The sequence below is a fragment of the Poeciliopsis prolifica genome, unplaced genomic scaffold (assembly GCF_027474105.1).
Source record: "Poeciliopsis prolifica strain line A6 unplaced genomic scaffold, Auburn_PproV2 SCAFFOLD019, whole genome shotgun sequence".
In the NCBI taxonomy this organism is placed as follows: Eukaryota; Metazoa; Chordata; class Actinopteri; order Cyprinodontiformes; family Poeciliidae; genus Poeciliopsis; species Poeciliopsis prolifica.
Genome location: NW_026562394.1, coordinates 3,587,746 through 3,606,636, shown reverse-complemented (window position 1 = coordinate 3,606,636; position 18,891 = coordinate 3,587,746). Strand labels below are relative to the sequence as shown.

Genomic DNA, 18,891 nt, shown 5'->3' with positions numbered 1-18,891 from the left:
AAACTCCACACAAACTACAAAATGCACCTGCATATGACCAAAATAAAAAGGGACACTCAATTATTATGAATTATTAATAATAATTTTACTATAACAATAACATTATTTGTTTTGACAAGTGTCTGCTCATTTAAAGTGTGATTTATATTGTGTATAAAATTAAGTTAAGTTTATTTATTACATTTGAAACTGGGAAACTTTCCTTCTGAAAATGAAAAATGCTGCCAGCTGCAAAAAAAAAAAAAAAAAAAAAAAAAAAAAAAAAAGATTTACACAAACAAAAACAGGATGCCATTGGAAAGAAAACATCCAAAATAAAATCCTGTCGCCAACAAATAATCAGTCATCTGTTTAACATGTAATTGGAGTATTAATTGTTTTATGCATTTTAAGACTCATATATTCAATTGAACAGTTAAAGCTCTTTAGTTATGCTGAAACTTTGTGGCATCTTACATGTTGTCTGTATTATTTACTCCAGTTGGCCGCAGGCTGCCTCATGGGGCTCAGCCTGATCTCACATGGTGGTGCACTGGAGGCAAACCATTTGTTGGATTTTCTCTGGTGGACATTTTGTAGAAACCTGAATCTCCATGGCGTAATTTGCCTATCAACTGGTTGAAGTCCTTCACGATAAACTGCTGTTGTTTACTGGAATGCATGTAACACTGACCTGGTTTTGAATAACTAATCAGGTTTTCTGATTAATATCAGTGTCTGCATCATATCAACAAAGTCATGTAGGTCAAAATCCGATTCAAATTCACCATTTATCTCACTAAGATAGAGCCTCTCCAGATCATATTTATTCATGTTTTTATTTCCTCTTTTATCTTCTGTTGTATGAAATCCATTGACTCTTGTTCACTCATAAGTAGGTGTGATAACCTCCATTTCCATTCTCTCCCAGAACTGCAGGGACATTTCTCTGCATTTTGTCAGGTAATAGATCCTTCCAGCCAAGTTTTATAAATGGGTCACAAATGAATGGGTCGTGGGCATAAAAATGGGAAAGTCTGAAGGCTAATGATCCTACATGAACTCTGCATATGGATAATGAAGCACCACAACTCTAGGAAAACTGATTTTGCTTATATGAGATGTAGTAAGTTAACCAATTTTCATATTTGAAGGTCGTTGTGAGTCGAACGTGACTCACATTTGTTGGCTGTGATCCAGTCCATCAAGCTGCTCACCTTTGGTGGTCCTTCTTTTGCTTGCTCTTTATTTTTCAGAGTGAAGTGGTAAAGCGAATATGTACTCCACATTTTCCAGACTTTTATGAAATGTTGACGTTCAATTATTAATTTTTTACCTTGTGTTTGTCTATCACAAGGTAAAACACTGAAGTTTGATGCTGTAATACAACAAAAAAGGAGAAAGGGAGGATTTTAATACTTTTGCAAAAGTATTGAAATTGCCTGTTACAATCAGATGAAGAGTTTAGTGGTTGAAACAACCACTTGGCCAAAAACATGTTCCCGTGTTCATAACATTTAAATTTCTGTAAGTCAAGGAATTTAGTCCCCTCATTTAAATTGTTGTTGTGTATCTGCTGCCTTTTGGGGGTGTGCATCTCTTGTCTAAGTGCCCACAATAGTATAATCTGAATAGATAATCTATTAGATAAGTCATTTGAACCTGTCCGGATGGGGTCAGTGAATCTACTCAGCCTCTTGGGTTTGAAAAGAATCGTGTTGTACTTGCACTACTCGCTCAAAGGGTGGCAGCAAACAGTCAATACGACTCAAACCTCTGAAGTGACTGCAATGCATCACTGTCTGTAAGTAAAAACTCACACAGGTAAAGTAAAGCTGCGTTTGCGATTCTCGCACCAGTAAAGCTCATAGAGGATTAAAAAAAATACATAAATAGTAAAAAAAAAAAAAAAAAAAAAAAAAAAAAAACGTGTGGCTCTCTGCAGCCATTGAGGGTGGACATAAAGGTCTCCCCATAGGCTGCTCAGGATTACCTTTCCTAAATTACACTCTGGTATGACTTTCAGTGAAGACTGCTAGCTTTCCTACACGCTGTTGATCCTGTGATCCTGGAAAGAGGGAGTGATGTCATTGGGAGAGTCTGCCAAGATTAAATCACTTGAATAATTAAGTTTGATCACGGAAAATACTTTTGTTTCTCTGTTGCTCCTCAAACAGACCCTTCCAAGTAAAGTATTAATTAAGGTAGATGAACGCTTTTACTTGAGAGTGTATGTGCGCTTTGTACAAAATGTCTTATTTTTGGTTTTGCAAGCAAGTGGCCTCACATCTACTACCTGCTAAAAGAGCTCTCAATGAACCGAAAGTGCTGATCACCTCCTGACAGTGTGGTGAAGAGACGCCGCCTCTGCTGAGCTGGCTGTATGTCCGACCTTGCTATGGAGTGATCTCTAACTGTGCTGTCAGCCATGTCACTAAGAGGCTTGCGTGCAGCCGACCAGTTTAGCAAGGCCTCGCCTGACTAATCTGATTACTTTAACAAGTCTTCTGTGGATGTGCAAGACAGGACAAACGAGAACAGCGCTTACCTCACATATGCCACAACCAGCCTTCATAAAAAGGTTATTGAGGGTGCATATTTGAGCATTATTTCTAAGCAGCTGTTTTGTTTTAAACTGAGTTTTTATTGTTTCTTCTAGCTGATCAAAGAAACACCTTCCTGTTAGCTTATCACAATTAGCACCCCAGATATTTTCAGCTGTTTGCTCCAGCTTTCATACTTCTTTTGCCTCATGAGTATCATTGTACAGATTCAACACACAGGTTGGATGGAACGCACCTATGAATAAAAATCTTTCACCATGATTGGTGGTACTTTGGTTGCTTCATTTCTGAACATTCCTATGATTTCTGTTCTTAGACTTTCTTACTGGGTGGGTGTTTTTTATTTTAATCGTTGCTTCATTTATATTCATAAATCTTCCATAAAATGGAGAATGCCAGAAACACTTTTCTACTTCAAAAAGCTGCTTCCATTCGGTAATTGTCACGCTCCCTGCATATGTACCATGCCGTGGACCCCCATTTACTGTCATGGTTTCGTTTGGGAAAATTCAACTTTTCACACATTTTTCTGAGAAATGTAATTTCTAGTTACTCACAGTAAATTTGTATGTTCAAGGATTTTCCTGTTGAACACATGTGTAATTTTCAAAAGAAAATGCAGCTTGGGAAAGTCACTCAAAGACCTCACAGATCTTTTTAGTCTCTTTTAATATTTTATCCCCAACATTTCTGGTGTGTCTTTTTCTCTTCAGTGTCAGATCAGAATATAGGATAAAATGTTCCATGAACTTCCTTTCATGTTGTGCTGTAAACTTCTAGATTGTGACATTTCTCCTTGATTTTAAACAAGAAGTTTCACTCAAAGTTTCTGTTTTTTCACACAAATATGTGAAGGTACTGACTGGTTTAAACAAGATTTAAGTTTCCAGTTACATAAAAGTCATTTATAAACAAACTCCAAGCAACAGATGCTTGGATAAATCAGCACGTGAGAAACAGTGAGTGTGCTTCTTTCACCTTCTTCTCCTGGCGATCCTCCCTGCCACTATGCTTCCCCCACACACATGCTTCCCACACTAGCATGGATTAAAAGCTAAAGAAGGTTGAGAAATCAAAGCTTGTCAGCCCTTCCCACTTTTTTCTTTCCCGTTACTTATTGCCTCTCTCAAGCCCTCAGCCTATCAAGCCAATCTATTTTTACCAGTCCAAACTCTGGAACCGGGTTGCACCTCTTCTCATGTACCTGTGGTTTGGGGTGGGTCCCAGTCCAAAACAGGGACAGCAGCAACTAAATCAAGAAGACCAATTCCCTGGAAGTTTTTTTTTTTTTAATTCAGCCTACTTTTAATAACCTGGACAAAAAATTATATGAACTTCCTGGACTTTTTTATTTTTGTTTTGTACCTCACATGAGTTTAGGATTTATATTTGTCACAATGCAAGACGAAAGATAATATCATCCTGAATACACTTAATTCACCTGGAATTTGGATGGTGCTATTTTAACGACAGACTCAAACTCTGACATGGCTCCTGTGTTGAAAACTACTCCAGGTAACATCTCCTGGCTATGTGCTATGCAAAAATGAATATTTCTTTATTTTCTTTAGCATTGCTTAGGCTTGTCGATGCTCACTACACACTTTAAATAAGTTGAATTTGAAAGTTTTTGATATTCAACAGCACCTTGTTACAGAGCTAATATGTACTCTAATTAGGTAGCTATAAAATCAGTGTCAGTATACTTAAAAAACTTCTTTGTGAAGTACATATTTTGGTGACAAGGTTTTAAATTCTGAGCTTATAGAGGTAAATTACACACCATTTCAGTAACAAACATGGTTCAGGAGACTGGTATGACTCAGCAATTTCTGTTTAACTATAAAGTTGAAAAGGGATTTCATTTAATATAGTTTACGTCCAGTCCAAATTTCATCACACTATTTTCAGAAAATAAAACCTTAATTTTTTTTACCAGATTACATAGAAGTACCACATGTATAAATTGGATTAGACTTGAAGATGGTGAAAAAACCTTGAAAAGACCGAATCACAAGCAAAGGAGATAGCATAGCAAAAAGAAGGTTTGAGAACAGCATCAGATTTAGCTGATGGTTACCTGGAATTAGCTCTTGCAAAGCTAATGAGCTTCTTACACACATGCTAGTAATTCTCCGAGGGACAGCACGGGCAGTGAGTCCTCAGCTGTGAGGCCATATTGATGCTGGTAGGATTCATAATGACATTGTGTCAATAGATTTTCAAGGCTCATCTCTGATTTATAAAGATTAAATCAGAACAACTATTCAGTTCCAACAGAATGTGTCTTATGTCTCTTTCTAATATATTTTCGTTCTTGTCTCCTGGAGGCAGTGATGTCTTGGAGTCTTCTTGCCGCCTGTCCACCTTTGGACTAGAGGCCTGCAGAGTGCCAAGGGAAGTAATCCCAGAAGCAAAGAAAATCTCATTGTCCATTGTAAACTCTCAGTTCACCTTCTGTGTCTGAGGCATCATTGAAGCTGGATGTGAAAATGACAAATCAGAGGGACCCTCGATGTCTTCACAACCTTGCCTACCACCCACGATGGAGACACCAATCAGTTAAAGTGATAAGAAAGAGGCATATATGGACGGTGATTACAAATAGTTTTGCTGGCTGTAGAAAGTTTCAGCTATCATCAGCACCGTTATCACTGTTGTCAAAATCCTTGTCATCAACACCACAGTTGCCATCATCCCCAGTGCAGCAAACCAGAAGATCAAGGGGAAACTGGTTTTATCTCCTATTACTCATGATCTCATTATTTCCTTGTCAAGCATGGGCAACCACTTTCAAGGTGGCCCTGGTTGGACCTTGGACATGTGACATCTTATACTCTAAGGCTCTCCCTGACTTGGCAGCCCGCCTTGCCACCAGCCGTATAAACAAGAACCCCTACCTTAACAAAGGCTACTGGTATGACTACACGTTGATTAATGAGGACTGCAAGTCAACTCGTGCCCTTGTTCGCTTTGCTGATCTAGAAGGTTACGGTGCTGCTTTCTTGGGTCCTGCTAACCCAGGCTACTGCTCCTCTGCTGCTTTGTATGCAAAAGAGTGGGATGTTGGGATTCTGTCTTGGGGTTGTCTCAAACCCAACATGAACACAGGAGACAGGTACCCTACCTTCCTAAGACCACTGCCATTGTCTGCCCATGTAATTTTTACTGTATTAAGATATTTTCGATGGGCTCATGTGGCCATCATCTCAGAAGAAACTGATATTTGGGAAGCCACAGGACAGGAGTTAGCAATTTCACTCAGGGCTCTTGGCCTGCCTGTCAACCCTGTAATCACAATGGAGAGTGATAAGGACGGGCCTCGGAGAGCTCTGACAAGAGTGAGGGAAGCAGATCGAGTTAGAGGTAAGATGCACATTACTCAGAAGTCAAGGACATACGTCCATGCAAACTGTGCAAACTTGCTTTGTTAATCTTTTTTGCAGTGATCATCATGTGCATGCCCTCTGTTCTGATTGGTGGCCAAGCCCAGTACCAACTCCTGACAACAGCCTTAGCTATGCGTATGATAGACCGTGGCTATGTTTTTATTACCTATGACACGCTTCTGTATTCCCTACCATACAAAGACGCAAACTACTACATGCTAGGAAATGATACAAAGCTCAGAAAAGCCTATGATGGAGTTCTCACCATCACCATGGAGTCGGGGGAACGCAATTTCTATGAGGCCTTCAGAGAGGCTCAAAACACCTATGAAATACGCAGCAGTACTCCACCAGAACAGGTAAGACTTGTTGAAGAATCTAATTATTGAAAGTGAGAAACAAAAATTAAAAAAGCATTCTTCCTAAAATGTATTGTCTGCCCTTTGTTAGGTTTCTCCATTCTTTGGGACCATTTACAACATGATGTACTATACTGCTATGGTTGCTGAACAAGCCCGTACAAGAGGAAGCCGTTGGGTATCAGGTGTTGTCCTGGGAGAGAGTGAGGGAGGCTTCGAATTTGAAGGATTCAATCAACAGCTGCAGGCAGGAAGAAACGGTGAAGGGATGCAGGCCGGCTATGTAGTGCTGGACTACAGCGGCATGGGCACCTCACTCTATTCCACACATTTTCTTCATGGTAGTCACACAGACAGCAAGACAGGAGGCTTGAAATATCTTGGTCGCTCAATTCACTTTGCAGGCAGCACTCCCTTCACAGATTCAAGTTGCTGGTTTAGCCCGTACTTTGCTTGTACTGGAGGTCAGTGTGTTAGCAGACTAGCATCCATTACACTGATGTCATAAATGTGGTAATTTACACAAACGTTTGTTCTTCTTCTTTTCTTTCCAAAGGGATGGATATAATCACATTCTTTTTTCTATTGCTGTTGTTAATTTCTTTGGTGGGAGGTGTAGTAAACATCTTTCTTCACTTGAAGTAGGTACAGTAGGGTAGGAAAATTACATCTCAGCTTGCTTAGTTTTTGCGATTTCCCAAGTCTACATAATGTTTTTGTGCACAGAAAACAAGGCAAAGTTGGGTTCAACTTTGGGAGTAACGGAAATGGTGGTTCATCGAAGGTGATCCTGACTCTTGATGATCTGGTTTTTATCAATACTCAAGTCAGCAAACGGGTCAGTCTCACTGAATCAAAACTAACTAGCATCTCTTTGCATTTCCGAATGATCTGGCATTACCTTTTTATTCTCTGTGTGAGCAGAAGCTAAATGATGAAAGTATTATGAAAAGCCAAGGTGACATGAAGACACCTCACCACTCTGTGTCTGGCCGTAGCTACCTAGCCTCTTCTCCGGACAGCTCAAACGTTGCTGTGTTTGAGGTAATGGATATGTTTCCCACTTTTAGCTCTATCTGGAGCCTCCGATATGCAATATAATGCTTATTTTATCTTACAGGGTGACTGGGTTTGGTTGAAGAAATGTCCCACAGGAACATTTTCCAGTGTGAATGGCAGCACAGAGGTTGTCTTTGTGAAAGTAAGTGATTTCTTGAAGTTTGGTCTTGACACATTTTGGGAAGAACCTTTTCCTATAATGTGGTGTCAGAGAAATATAAAGGCGGTGTGCTTCAGTAGGAGAGAAATATGAGGGCTTCCAAGACAATATCCAGGCCAGAAAGAACTTTGTTCTTGTTCTTTCTGCCTCTGGCAGAAGGAAAATGCTTTCTGTTTTTGCCAGGTAGGCGCATTGGCCTTGAGGATGTATGCGTGAGAAAGATTTAATGAGATACAAATCAGAAGTTCAAAAAATTAACAGTTTGTCAACCCTTTTGAATGAGAAATCTTTTACTTTTTCACAACAACTCACAAATTATGGCAACTTTTCTGTTTGTTTTTTTTCCTTTGGAACTTGGATGTTCAGATTTTAGAGTGATGATGATATGCAAGGTTAAATTGCATCTTTAGATGTTAGATGCCATGATATTTGATTTCTTTATATATAAATAAATTTGGCAAACTGAAAAAGTTGCTTTATATTCACTTTTCAAAATGGCTGAACTTGGGAATCTTTGAGTTCATTGTGGTGGAATCTCCATCTTTGACAAACCAAATAATTGATCAACAATACTACATACTTTTTGGTCACACAGTGGTTTTGTAAAACATTGAAAAAATGTTGCTTTTTTTTGCCCTTTCAGCTAAGGGACATGAGGCACGAGAACCTAAATCTTTTCCTGGGACTGTTCTTTGACTCTGGGATCTTTGGCATTGTTACTGAACACTGCAGCAGGGGAAGTCTGGAGGATTTGCTGGGCAACGAAGATGTGCGTCTTGATTGGATGTTCAAGTCTTCCTTGTTAATGGATCTGATCAGGGTAAGAAAGACTTCTCTCTGTTTTATTTTATAAATGACCAGGTTTCTCATTATATGTAATTTTTTAAATTATTATTATTATCAGGGAATGAAGTACTTGCATCATCGCAACATCGTCCATGGGCGGCTCAAATCCCGTAACTGTGTGGTGGATGGGCGCTTTGTGCTGAAGGTGACAGATTATGCGTTGAATGAAATATTAATTACACAAAACATAGACGCCAATGACGACAAGCCTGAGGGTGAGAACACCTACAAGTCTGGAAGAACATTTCTTCTTTATTTACTCATGCTTGACAATTTGCTTATCTCTGGTTGTGCATTTTTGTCCAACAAAAAGACTTGCTCTGGTCGGCTCCAGAGCTGCTGCGAGACCCAAGTCTAAGGAGGAAAGGAACTTTCTTTGCTGACGTTTACAGTTTCTCCATCGTTGTGCAAGAGATTGTCTCTCGCTCTTCACCCTTCTGCATGCTGGATATGCCTCCCAAGGGTGAGTGATGTCAGGCAAGATGGTGGTAGAGTCTAAGTAATTTTATATATCTCAGGTCTTTTAAAAAATCCTCTTTGTATTAAGAAAAGACTCTTAAACTAAACTTTTCCCTTTCATTTCTTTCTGTGTGTGTGTGTCAAATATTTTGCTTGTTTTTTTGTATTGACAGAGATTATCAACAAGGTCAAAGACCCTCCACCTCTGTGTCGCCCCATTATTTCAGTGGAGGAGGCCCCTGTAGACGTAATTCAGTTAATGAAACAAGCCTGGAGTGAAGATCCAGAAAAGAGACCAACCTTTGAGGAAATTTTCAAGCAGGTAAAAATCGGAAAATACATTAATTTGGGAATCTACAATGAAGTGAAACTTACTGGGAACAAACCTTCTCATGACAGTTCAAGCACAAAGGAAAGAAGACTAATATTATAGACTCTATGTTGCGGATGTTGGAGCAGTACTCCTCTAACTTGGAGGATCTCATCAGAGAGAGGACGGAGGAGCTCGAGGTGGAGAGACAGAAAACAGATCAGCTGGTGGCTCAGATGTTGCCCAAGTAAGTATTCATTATGTGAAAATACTATAAAGACATGATGCTAAAAACTTCAGTGGCCAACGAGCTGCAGATTAAAACAGATGCAAAGGTGGTAACATTTTTACTACCAAGTGACAAAAATTAAATGATGCTGCTTAGTCATAGTGATAGAAAGTCAAATGCTGCATCATTAAAGTGACTGATGGCAATGCAGTTTATTTATTTATTTTTTTTTATTGTGTCCAGTTTGTGCCCACCTTAGGTTTGTTTTTTTGTGGAAAAATGTGCAAACATTCTAACAGGCAAGATTGTCTTTGTCCTGAAGTAACAGAAGATCCATTTGTGTTTCATGTTATTGAACATGAATCTGTTTGGATAATACACAATTGTAAAATAAAAATAAAATAAAAATTGTGTGTGTATATATATATATATATATATATATATAAATTCCCTTCTCGCCCACCGCGGGTGGTTCTTATCCTCTGAGCTCGGGTCCTCTACCAGAGGCCTGGGAGCTTGAGGGTTCTGCACAGTATCTTGGCTGTGCCAAGGACTGCACATTTCTGGACTGAGATGTCTGATGTTGTTCCTGGGATCTGTTGTAGCCACTGCTCCAGTTTTGGGTTCACAGCCACAGCCAGTCTTCATGCTCGTCTTCCAGGTCTGTGGCCCAGGCGCTGAAGCTCGGCAAGCCTGTGGAGCCGGAACATTTCAGTGTCGTCACGCTGTACTTCAGCGACATCGTGGGTTTTACAACCATCTCCGCGCTCAGTGAGCCCATCGAGGTGGTCGACCTGCTCAACGACCTGTACACGCTTTTCGACGCCATCATCCCACTGCACGACGTCTACAAGGTTGGCGTTCATTGGCTGTTTACAGCATTTAATAAGGTTTTATTCTGAATTTAGCATTTATTTAAGTAGTATTGTTTGCGTGTCAGAGGAAACCCAAATATTGCTTCTTTTTAAAAAAATATTTTTGAAGGTGACAAACAACTATTTTACATCGCATGGAATCAAATGATAACCGTTATGTCTGAAAGGGATTTTGTGGATTATATTATCTCATATATAATATTATCTCATATATAATATATAATATTATATATTATATTGAATATAATATATAATATTATTTATTTATTTGTCTTACGACCTCAGACAAATAAATGGCTTCCCTCTGTAAATCACTTAAACATTGATCTGAGGCTAATTCAACACGACCATGAAATTATACTTTTTTTTTAAATTTATTGTTGAAAATTGTTGTATTTCTGGAAAGAAGAATAAAATATGTTGGTAGCCATTATTTTATTTTGTTTAATTTAATGTCTGAATATTATTTCAACCAACCCATGCAATGTTTTATGATACAAAGAGTTGAAAACCTTCTATAATGCCATTACATAGTGTAAACCCTAAGAATATAAATGTTAAAGGAAAGGAAACTCATCTTGTTTGACCTAAAATAAGAAATTAAAACCAGGCTTTGCCATTTTGAAACTGATTACACAGTTTCTGTTTGTATTTTTCATTTAAATGTGGACGCTACCCAGCTTTATTGCCTTTCCAGGAATAAAATACTTCATAGCATCTTAGTGATTTTCTTTTTAATGCAGGACAAGGCAGGAGAAGTAGCATCTGACTCTTGGGTTGATTAGCTGATTTCACATGTGTTACTGACGTTAGTTATAATTGTTGGCTGATGATGCAATGCACTGTTTGTACTCTCCATATCTTGTATGGACTGATATTTAATGTTGTTGTGGCACACTGTATTGCCCCTCACTTTCTTACTTTTGTAAGAATTGCCCCTTGGGACTTGAATAAAGCTCAACATGAATTAGCTCTTTAGATATATATTTATATTTATTATTTCAAGACAAATTTGCCTTATTTGACACATAATAGCATTGGGTTGATGTTACCTTCACTTTTTAGTTTTCTAATTGTCTTTAAATGAAGATTGAGACAAAAACCCCTCTCTTGAGTTTGTTCACCTCTTCATTTTTGTGGTGCTCAGGTGGAAACCATTGGAGATGCGTACATGGTCGCCTCTGGAGTTCCCAGCAGGAATGGCAATCGTCACGCAGCTGAGATGGCCAACATGTCCCTTGATATGATGAGCCTGATTGGGAGCTTCAAGGCCAGACACATGCCTGACCTGAAACTCCGGCTCCGCGTTGGCCTGCACTCCGGTGAGAATCAAGTTACTACTTTCTGTTCAGTGATAAAGTCCCAACATTACAACTGTACGCCTTGAGATAACATCTGGACAATTCCTTAAAACAAATGATTGCATTTTGTGTTCAGCGAGCTCTCATGACTTCATAGTTTGCAGCATGTACAAACAATGAATCAGTTTTCCAAAGCTCTTTTTCACTTATCTACCATGCTTGGTTGCTGCAGATATTTATGTAGATTACTTTCTCAAATTGACGCATTGTCTGAGAATAAAAATACCCTTAACTTAAAGATGCACCTCTTCTTTGTGTCTCCATTTACAGCAATAGCAAGTATTTCCCTTTTTTATAGCATCTGCAAAACACTACCAAAAGTAAAGCAATACAATTATATAAAAACAGGATTGTCCTATCATAGTTTAGCTTTACTTCAGATTTTGTAACACCAGGAAGCCTTAGAAACTACAGGGGAATAAATGAAGAAACTAATCCAAAACATATTTAAAAAGTGAAAAATAAACCACAACAAAAAGACAAGTCATTCAGAGAAAACTTTCAATAAAAGTAAATAATCTCAGTATCATTGAGCCAAAGTATAATGATCTTTTTCAAGGACCACAAAGAACTGAACCAAAGCTTTGGAAAGTCATTTAGAAATCCCACGGATTCAAAAAAGCTTCCCTAGAAAAGTTAAATAATTGGAGACGCACTAATATTTTCACCTTTAATATTATCTGTCTTATATGCTGTGTTTCTAATTATTTTGAGCGTTACATAAAAAGTAATTACTGAAAAGCAGCCAAAACTCTTGAATAGTGCAGTAAGTCAGGAGTTACATTTGTCGGTACTGTGCAATATTGGGTAAAATAAACCTAAACTCCACTTCAGAGTGAATAAGAGTTAAAGAAGAACCTGAGTCCCCAAGCTGCTAAGTCAAGGAGATATTTTTACCTCTTTTATCCTCGTCTGAAACGTGTTCCTGGAACGGTGAAACACTATCCACTTAGAGTGCTGTCATCCTATTAAGACACCGCTCACGCTGGCCGTCTGACCTGGCCCGATGCATTTCTGTTCTCTCCCCGTTAGAACGCCATCTGCATTTATGAAAATGCATGTTTATAAACATCTATAGTAACGTATATGTGCTATTCCACATACGACAATCACAGGTCCAGTCGTAGCGGGAGTGGTCGGCCTGACGATGCCTCGGTACTGTCTATTCGGAGACACGGTCAACACCACATCTCGAATGGAGTCCACCAGTTTGCGTAAGTATCTGTAGTAGAAGATGGCTGCGTTAATTTTCACATTTTTTTTATTTTTTATGAGCGTTCTGGGCTGGAGGACAGGTGTGTGGCAGTCCGAGTACACGTTGCCTCAGGTTAAACAGGGCTTTAAGTGAGCGGTACCCGCTAATCCTTTAACACTATCAACAGAATTAAAGGGCATGTTGCAGTTTCAGGATAAATGCCAATAATTACCACATTTATATTAATCATACAATGTGGAGATTCAAATTTAGGCATAAAGCTGAGGATTTACTATGGCCTTTTAATACATGAACATTTTTAAGACTTTCCCTAGAAGTTTATCAGATGTAACTTTTTTGGAATTCAACTAGTTGTTTTCTTTTGCTATTTTTGAACCATATACTGGAAATTCAGGGATGAACAGATGTGCAGTCTGAAAATCCCCAGTAATGATCTACTACCACCAAGTGGAGGAAAAACAAACAACAACCACTTTACGTCACTGTCATCAGCTTCGGCTTCCCAACTGTGTCCCAATGTGCTTGCAATTTGAATAGCATCTATAAAGATAGATTATCCCAACACAAAGAGTTTCTATGTGGACATGTCAGGAAGCGATTTCCCCACTCTGAAGTTTTGTTTCTTCTGCATGCACAGCTTACAGAATCCATGTGAACCAAACAACAGTTGATCTCCTGAACAGCTTGAATATGGGATACAAAATTCAGGTCCGAGGTCTGACAGAGTTAAAGGTATGTACACTGAAAGATTGACTTTAAAATAATGTGAGAAAAACTGCAAGTCCTTTAGACGTTAATGTAAACTGATCTGATTTTAGGGGAAAGGTATCGAGACCACCTACTGGCTGGTGGGGAAGGAAGGTTTTAACAAGCCTCTGCCAGTTCCCATCGACACCAAAGAGTAAGAAAACATTTTGTTTGCTCCCCCAATACACCTAAATGTTATTTGTCTCAGATAAACGGTGAACTCTTCCTTCCAGAGGTATAGAAGAGTTTGTGGCTGCTAATGGCGCCTTCAAGGATCTGCGAGCGCTTAAGATCATTTGAATTGAGTTTCAAATGAGTTACAAATGCATCAGTTGAACACATCTGAATGTTAGGAAAACAGTTTCAACTGAAATCCTGTATTTTTAGCTGCCTGTGCCAATGTGCAGAATAGTTTATTTGCATTGTAAATGTTTAGAAATAGATCAGTGGGAAATACTGCTTTTACTTCTTACACTAATACAAAATAGTTTTTTTCTTTTCATGTCCGATTTTAGTCCAACCTCAATAAGCAAAAATGCATACTATAAATACATATTAAAGTGAATATATTAGACATATTTTGAAAGAATAACCATATTTATTTGCATAATTGATGTTAGTGACAGAAACGTTAATTGTATATCTGGGAGTTTCTGAACAAACCATGTTTACTTTCATACTTGTGAACACATTTCAAATTATTTCTTTTTTTAATCGACTACCTTATCCTGCTAGTTTAGAACTCAATAAATTGTTTAAACGAGTATAACCAATTAGCGTCATGAAGGAAAACCTTCTGATTAGGAAATAAGTCTGTCAGGCACCAGAACCAAGAATAAAAAACAACTGGAATCAAATACAATCTGATCTCTTTGTTTTAAGACTCAGTTGCTTAATGGTTTTCCACTAATTTTATTTTGCCTTCATAAACCTGCAACAGAAACATGAAATTCATTTTAGTGATTTCATTCTTCCTTCCCATCCATTGTTTTGTTTTAAAGTTGAATATGGAGAATTATGCACAGAAATACTTCTGTTTCAATTTCAGAGACATAAACTGATATAATTTGTCATAAAATCATGTCTTTCAGCAGCTAATGAAACTCCCAACAATTTATTCTGACTTTCTTTCAGAATTCTTCCTGGTAGTAGTTTGTTTGTTTTCTGTTTTGTTTCTTCGTTTGATCCCTAATTGGTTTAATCATTTTATTCCAGCTCAAGTCTAACATTTCAAATCTTAAAATAAATATATTTGGAATCCTTTGTGTCAAAATATGTAATGAAATTATTTGCTGATAAAGATGATTTACCCTTAAGATTGATTATTAATAGATGTCAGACTGATAAGAAAAAGAATTTCATTATTGTGTCAAAAAGGAATTTTAAAACAAATATAATTACTTTCTCCGTTGCTTACAGTTGTTGCCTTTAATGTTTTGTTTTCAGTAATACTTTTATGTTATTATAAAAACTGCTTTTCCTCTTTCAGCGGCGTCAATCATGGTATCGGGCTGGAGGAGATCCCTCCGGACAGAAGGCAGAAATTCCTGGATCGACAGAAGAAGGTGAACTAGGCCGGGATCAGGGGCTGATGTTCAAGATCTGGGAAAGATCATGTTTCTACCACACCAAAGACAAAGTGCGCGTAACGGGAAGCTGCAAACCCAGGAAACAGAAGCGCATCTGGAACCAGTGATGTTCACATTATGCGTTTTTTTGCATTTGCGATGTGATCACAGCACTTCAGTGAAGAATCCAGACTTCTCTGTGCAAAAAGGAAGCAAACAGAAAAGGATCTTCAATTGATTTCACATCTGTGGTTTTTGAACCAAAAATGAATAAAATACAGCAAGGTCTTTCATGTACATAGCAGGTCTAAGATGTCAGACAACCACCCACAAATAGGAGATATCTAGCACTGTGTACCATGTGTTTGGTTGCTGTGCTTCTTTTACTGTACGTATTCCTACTTTTGTGCGTTATAAAGACATTGGTCAGATTTTGTCAGCGGCCCAATTGCTCAGTTCTCCCAACAGCACTTCAGAAGCCCTGATTGTCAAAACTACACATATATTAGACATTAAGTCCTATTATCATGAGTGTCATAAGGATTTGTTTATCAGCGCCTGGCCCATTCTGGATAGATGAGAAAAACTCTGATCTTTCTTTTGTGGCATCATCATTTTCCTCGCAGTACAAATCACAAAGTGGAGTAGATTGTTTATGTGACATTTCATTTAGAAATTATCTAACAGAACAGAAAACGCTTCCTCTCGCCATCCAGTACCTGTAACAAAACTGCCAAATGCTCCGTCCCACTCCTTCTGTGGCTTAAAGTGTTTTCAAATAACATGCCAGAGAAAGTGCTGGAGTCTAGCGCCCCCATCTGTTCACTGGAAAATGGCTACTTTAGCTTTCACTTACAGATAAGATGAATTTGTGTCACCAACAATATGGCCTGTAACTTCTATTTTGGCAGGCAGTTAAATCAAATAGATGTTTTTGGCCATTTCATGTTAAATTCTCATGTTGGTACCCTGATACTGTAACCCCGTTTTCATTCAGGGTTATCTTTTAGGGAGAATTTACTGAATGATCTCACCCTATTGAGAACATGTGTTTTAAGAAGAAAGCGACTCACAGTGTTGTTTTTGATGCTGCTTTAAGCGCTGTATCCGATATATGGCCATCAATACTGTTCCTCTATAGGCAGTCTGTTACAGTAGCATGCTTCATCCATGGCTGATTGCAGTCCTTTATTTAATACAGCATGTTTCTTCCACAATGATGCACAGATCTTTAGAGTCAATTGGCTGAAATGATCGTTTCCCATGCTGTGCTTCAGCTGGCTAAACTCGAAGGATCTCCGACGCTCAGAGGGAAATGTCTGTGTGTCTTTTCTTCTGCTTGGACTCCTCAAGGTTTTTCTTTGGCTTAATTTGTATATAATGTAAATGTGTAAATAGCTTGTGTCCTGCACAATTAGTTTTTTGTTTGTTTGTTTGTTTGATTTTCCTGCTTGGATTTCCTAATCATTTGACTGAACTGGAGATGCAAGCAAATCACAACGGTTCAGTCACAGTCTGCCACAAATCTTATACTGATGTATCAGCAGGCAGGCGATGTCAAATTATGAGCTTCCTCTTAAAAACAGGCTGCAGACTTTTTTTGGCAGCTTGCTGATTATCACTTTTAACCTTGCTGCAGTAGTTCAGTGTATAGAGACAAAAACAAAACTGGATGCCTGATGATTTAATTATCAGATTGCATATGATGTGTTACACATCATTAGCTGTTTAGCAGTTCTGACTCTTTCAAGCACGATTAAACCCATGACAAAGAGAAAATCCTGAATCGAGATGAGCAACATGGGAGGAGTGGTCTTTTCTTTCATTGATGGGTATCTGAACAATAACATCATTAATCCTATTTTAAAGGCAATACCTGTTCTTTTTTTTTTTTTTTTTTTTTTTTTTTTAGATTTATAACCAATTTGCCAAACAGGTAGGTCACATCAAAACTGAATGGACTGCATTGTTCATTTTGAAAGTGATCTCAGTGTGTTTCTGTAAATAAATTATGGTTTTAGTGAAGATTGCGTCCTCTTATGTTTGACCATCAGTTCTGCAGAGGCTCGTCTCCCTGACAGCTGCCTGAATCAATAAAGACACTCAGTGACGCCGGTACATCAGTGTTAAAATGGCTAAAGAACTGCATTTAGAACTGCAGTTAGCCATTTTATGTCACAAATAATATAATATTTGTGACAATGTAATGTAATAATATATTATTTGTGACATATTTATGTCACAAAAAATATATTTCCTGGGGAGCCCAAGCTCTCAGACAGTCGTGGCTAATCATTAGTTGTTTCGTCACAGTGATTCTGCTTTACGGTGGAAAATACTCTTAAAGACATAAGGATGGGTCTTAAACAACACAATATCTTCAAGAGTCTGTGCGAGATTATTTTAAGAGGTTCTCCTCTGAAATATGCAATATTTCACACTCTAGCCATCTTAAATGTTGGTTGCACAGTTTGTTTTTTGTAGTGTCTTTTTGCTGATTGGAGTTCCAGTACCTGACCAGAAATGCGTCTTTACATACATAGATCTTCTACTTGTGTTTGGCACTTACGACTGACCTATAAGTTATTCAAACCTTGAGATGAGCCAACTATGAGGATAACTGTCCTAATAGTTATCTAAGCATCAAGCCAAATTTAACCTGGATGAGCTCCAAGCTATGTATCATTAAAAACTTAATTTGTTGTTGTTTTGTTTGTTGAACCTTTTTGAAATAACCCCCAGAAATGAAATTGCTTGTAGGACTTGAAATATGACAGCATCAGAGAAGAGATTCCCAATCACCTTTAGACTGGAAACTTAGCCCAAAGGTTAAAGGTCGACGCCTGTCCCGTCCTCTTTTTTGTCTTCTAGTTCCTACGGGCCTAACGTATTAATCTGTACATATCCGTCCATGATTGATTCTTCCTTTTTTCTCCCCCCACTTCATTGTTATTGATCTTTGCTTTTTAAAAACAAGCACTCCTCACAGTTGTGGCTTTTATTTGAGGCATATGCCCAGGACAGCATTAAAAGGGAGACGAATGAGCTGCAGTTAAAAAAAAAAAAATTCATGCTACAATCATGTCCCGATGAAGTGCCATGTTGCTTTTATTCACATGCACTGACGAGACGATAGCACCACCGTGTGTTGAGTCGGCACCTCTGGCTTGTTGCTGGGAATCGGGAGACTTTAAGCAAAACTGCACTGCAGTCTTACCCCACTCCAGAAAGTTATCTCACACAAATTATTCAACGGCTAGATTTGAAACCAGCAATCTCGCGCAGAGCAGACAGAGACAGTCATTGTTGAAAGAGAGCCAATAAATTTGGTCTGAAGACATGGGGAACATAGAAAACACGTGCAAGAACGTTCTTGAGTCGGAAACCTGTGTGGAAACTGTTACACCTCACCCCGAACACATCAACGTGCCCAGTGATTGTTGGTGGTGGCAGCATCACATTACATGTATGCACTACAATATTTTGATCTGTTCCATAAAGATTTCCCCTCCACCCCCCATGAAGCGCTCTTACACCTGAAAGTGAAATTGATTCAAGCATCTCATATATAGTTATTGTTTCCAGTTCCCAGATGCCAACTGAAAAGGGTTTTGTTAGATACATAATGAGTGAACGTTTAAACTTCCATGATAAAAAGTTAATAGCCATTCAGCAGTGATGACAGCCCAGGGTAGTTTGAAGGTCCTGCATAACTTTGACCTGATAACCTGTTACAACATCTGATACATTCCTGTTGAGTCGGTGGCTGA

The 18,891-nt window shown here is 38.4% G+C and overlaps 1 protein-coding gene across 1 annotated transcript; it reads left to right on the top strand.

The window, feature by feature from the left end:
* The first annotated feature begins 3,682 nt into the window (after positions 1–3,682).
* Positions 3,683–17,004, top strand: gucy2d (guanylate cyclase 2D, retinal). The gene is made up of 19 exons (XM_055043894.1): positions 3,683–4,058; positions 4,878–5,909; positions 5,990–6,291; positions 6,383–6,755; positions 6,848–6,932; positions 7,018–7,129; positions 7,216–7,335; positions 7,412–7,492; positions 8,154–8,330; positions 8,415–8,571; positions 8,670–8,819; positions 8,989–9,137; positions 9,215–9,372; positions 10,016–10,208; positions 11,377–11,551; positions 12,706–12,804; positions 13,444–13,538; positions 13,625–13,707; positions 15,043–17,004. Exons 2-19 carry the CDS (start codon positions 5,036–5,038, stop codon positions 15,125–15,127), a joined length of 3,468 nt encoding a protein of 1,155 aa, XP_054899869.1. The 5' UTR covers positions 3,683–4,058; positions 4,878–5,035; the 3' UTR covers positions 15,128–17,004.
* Positions 17,005–18,891: the final 1,887 nt, after the last annotated feature.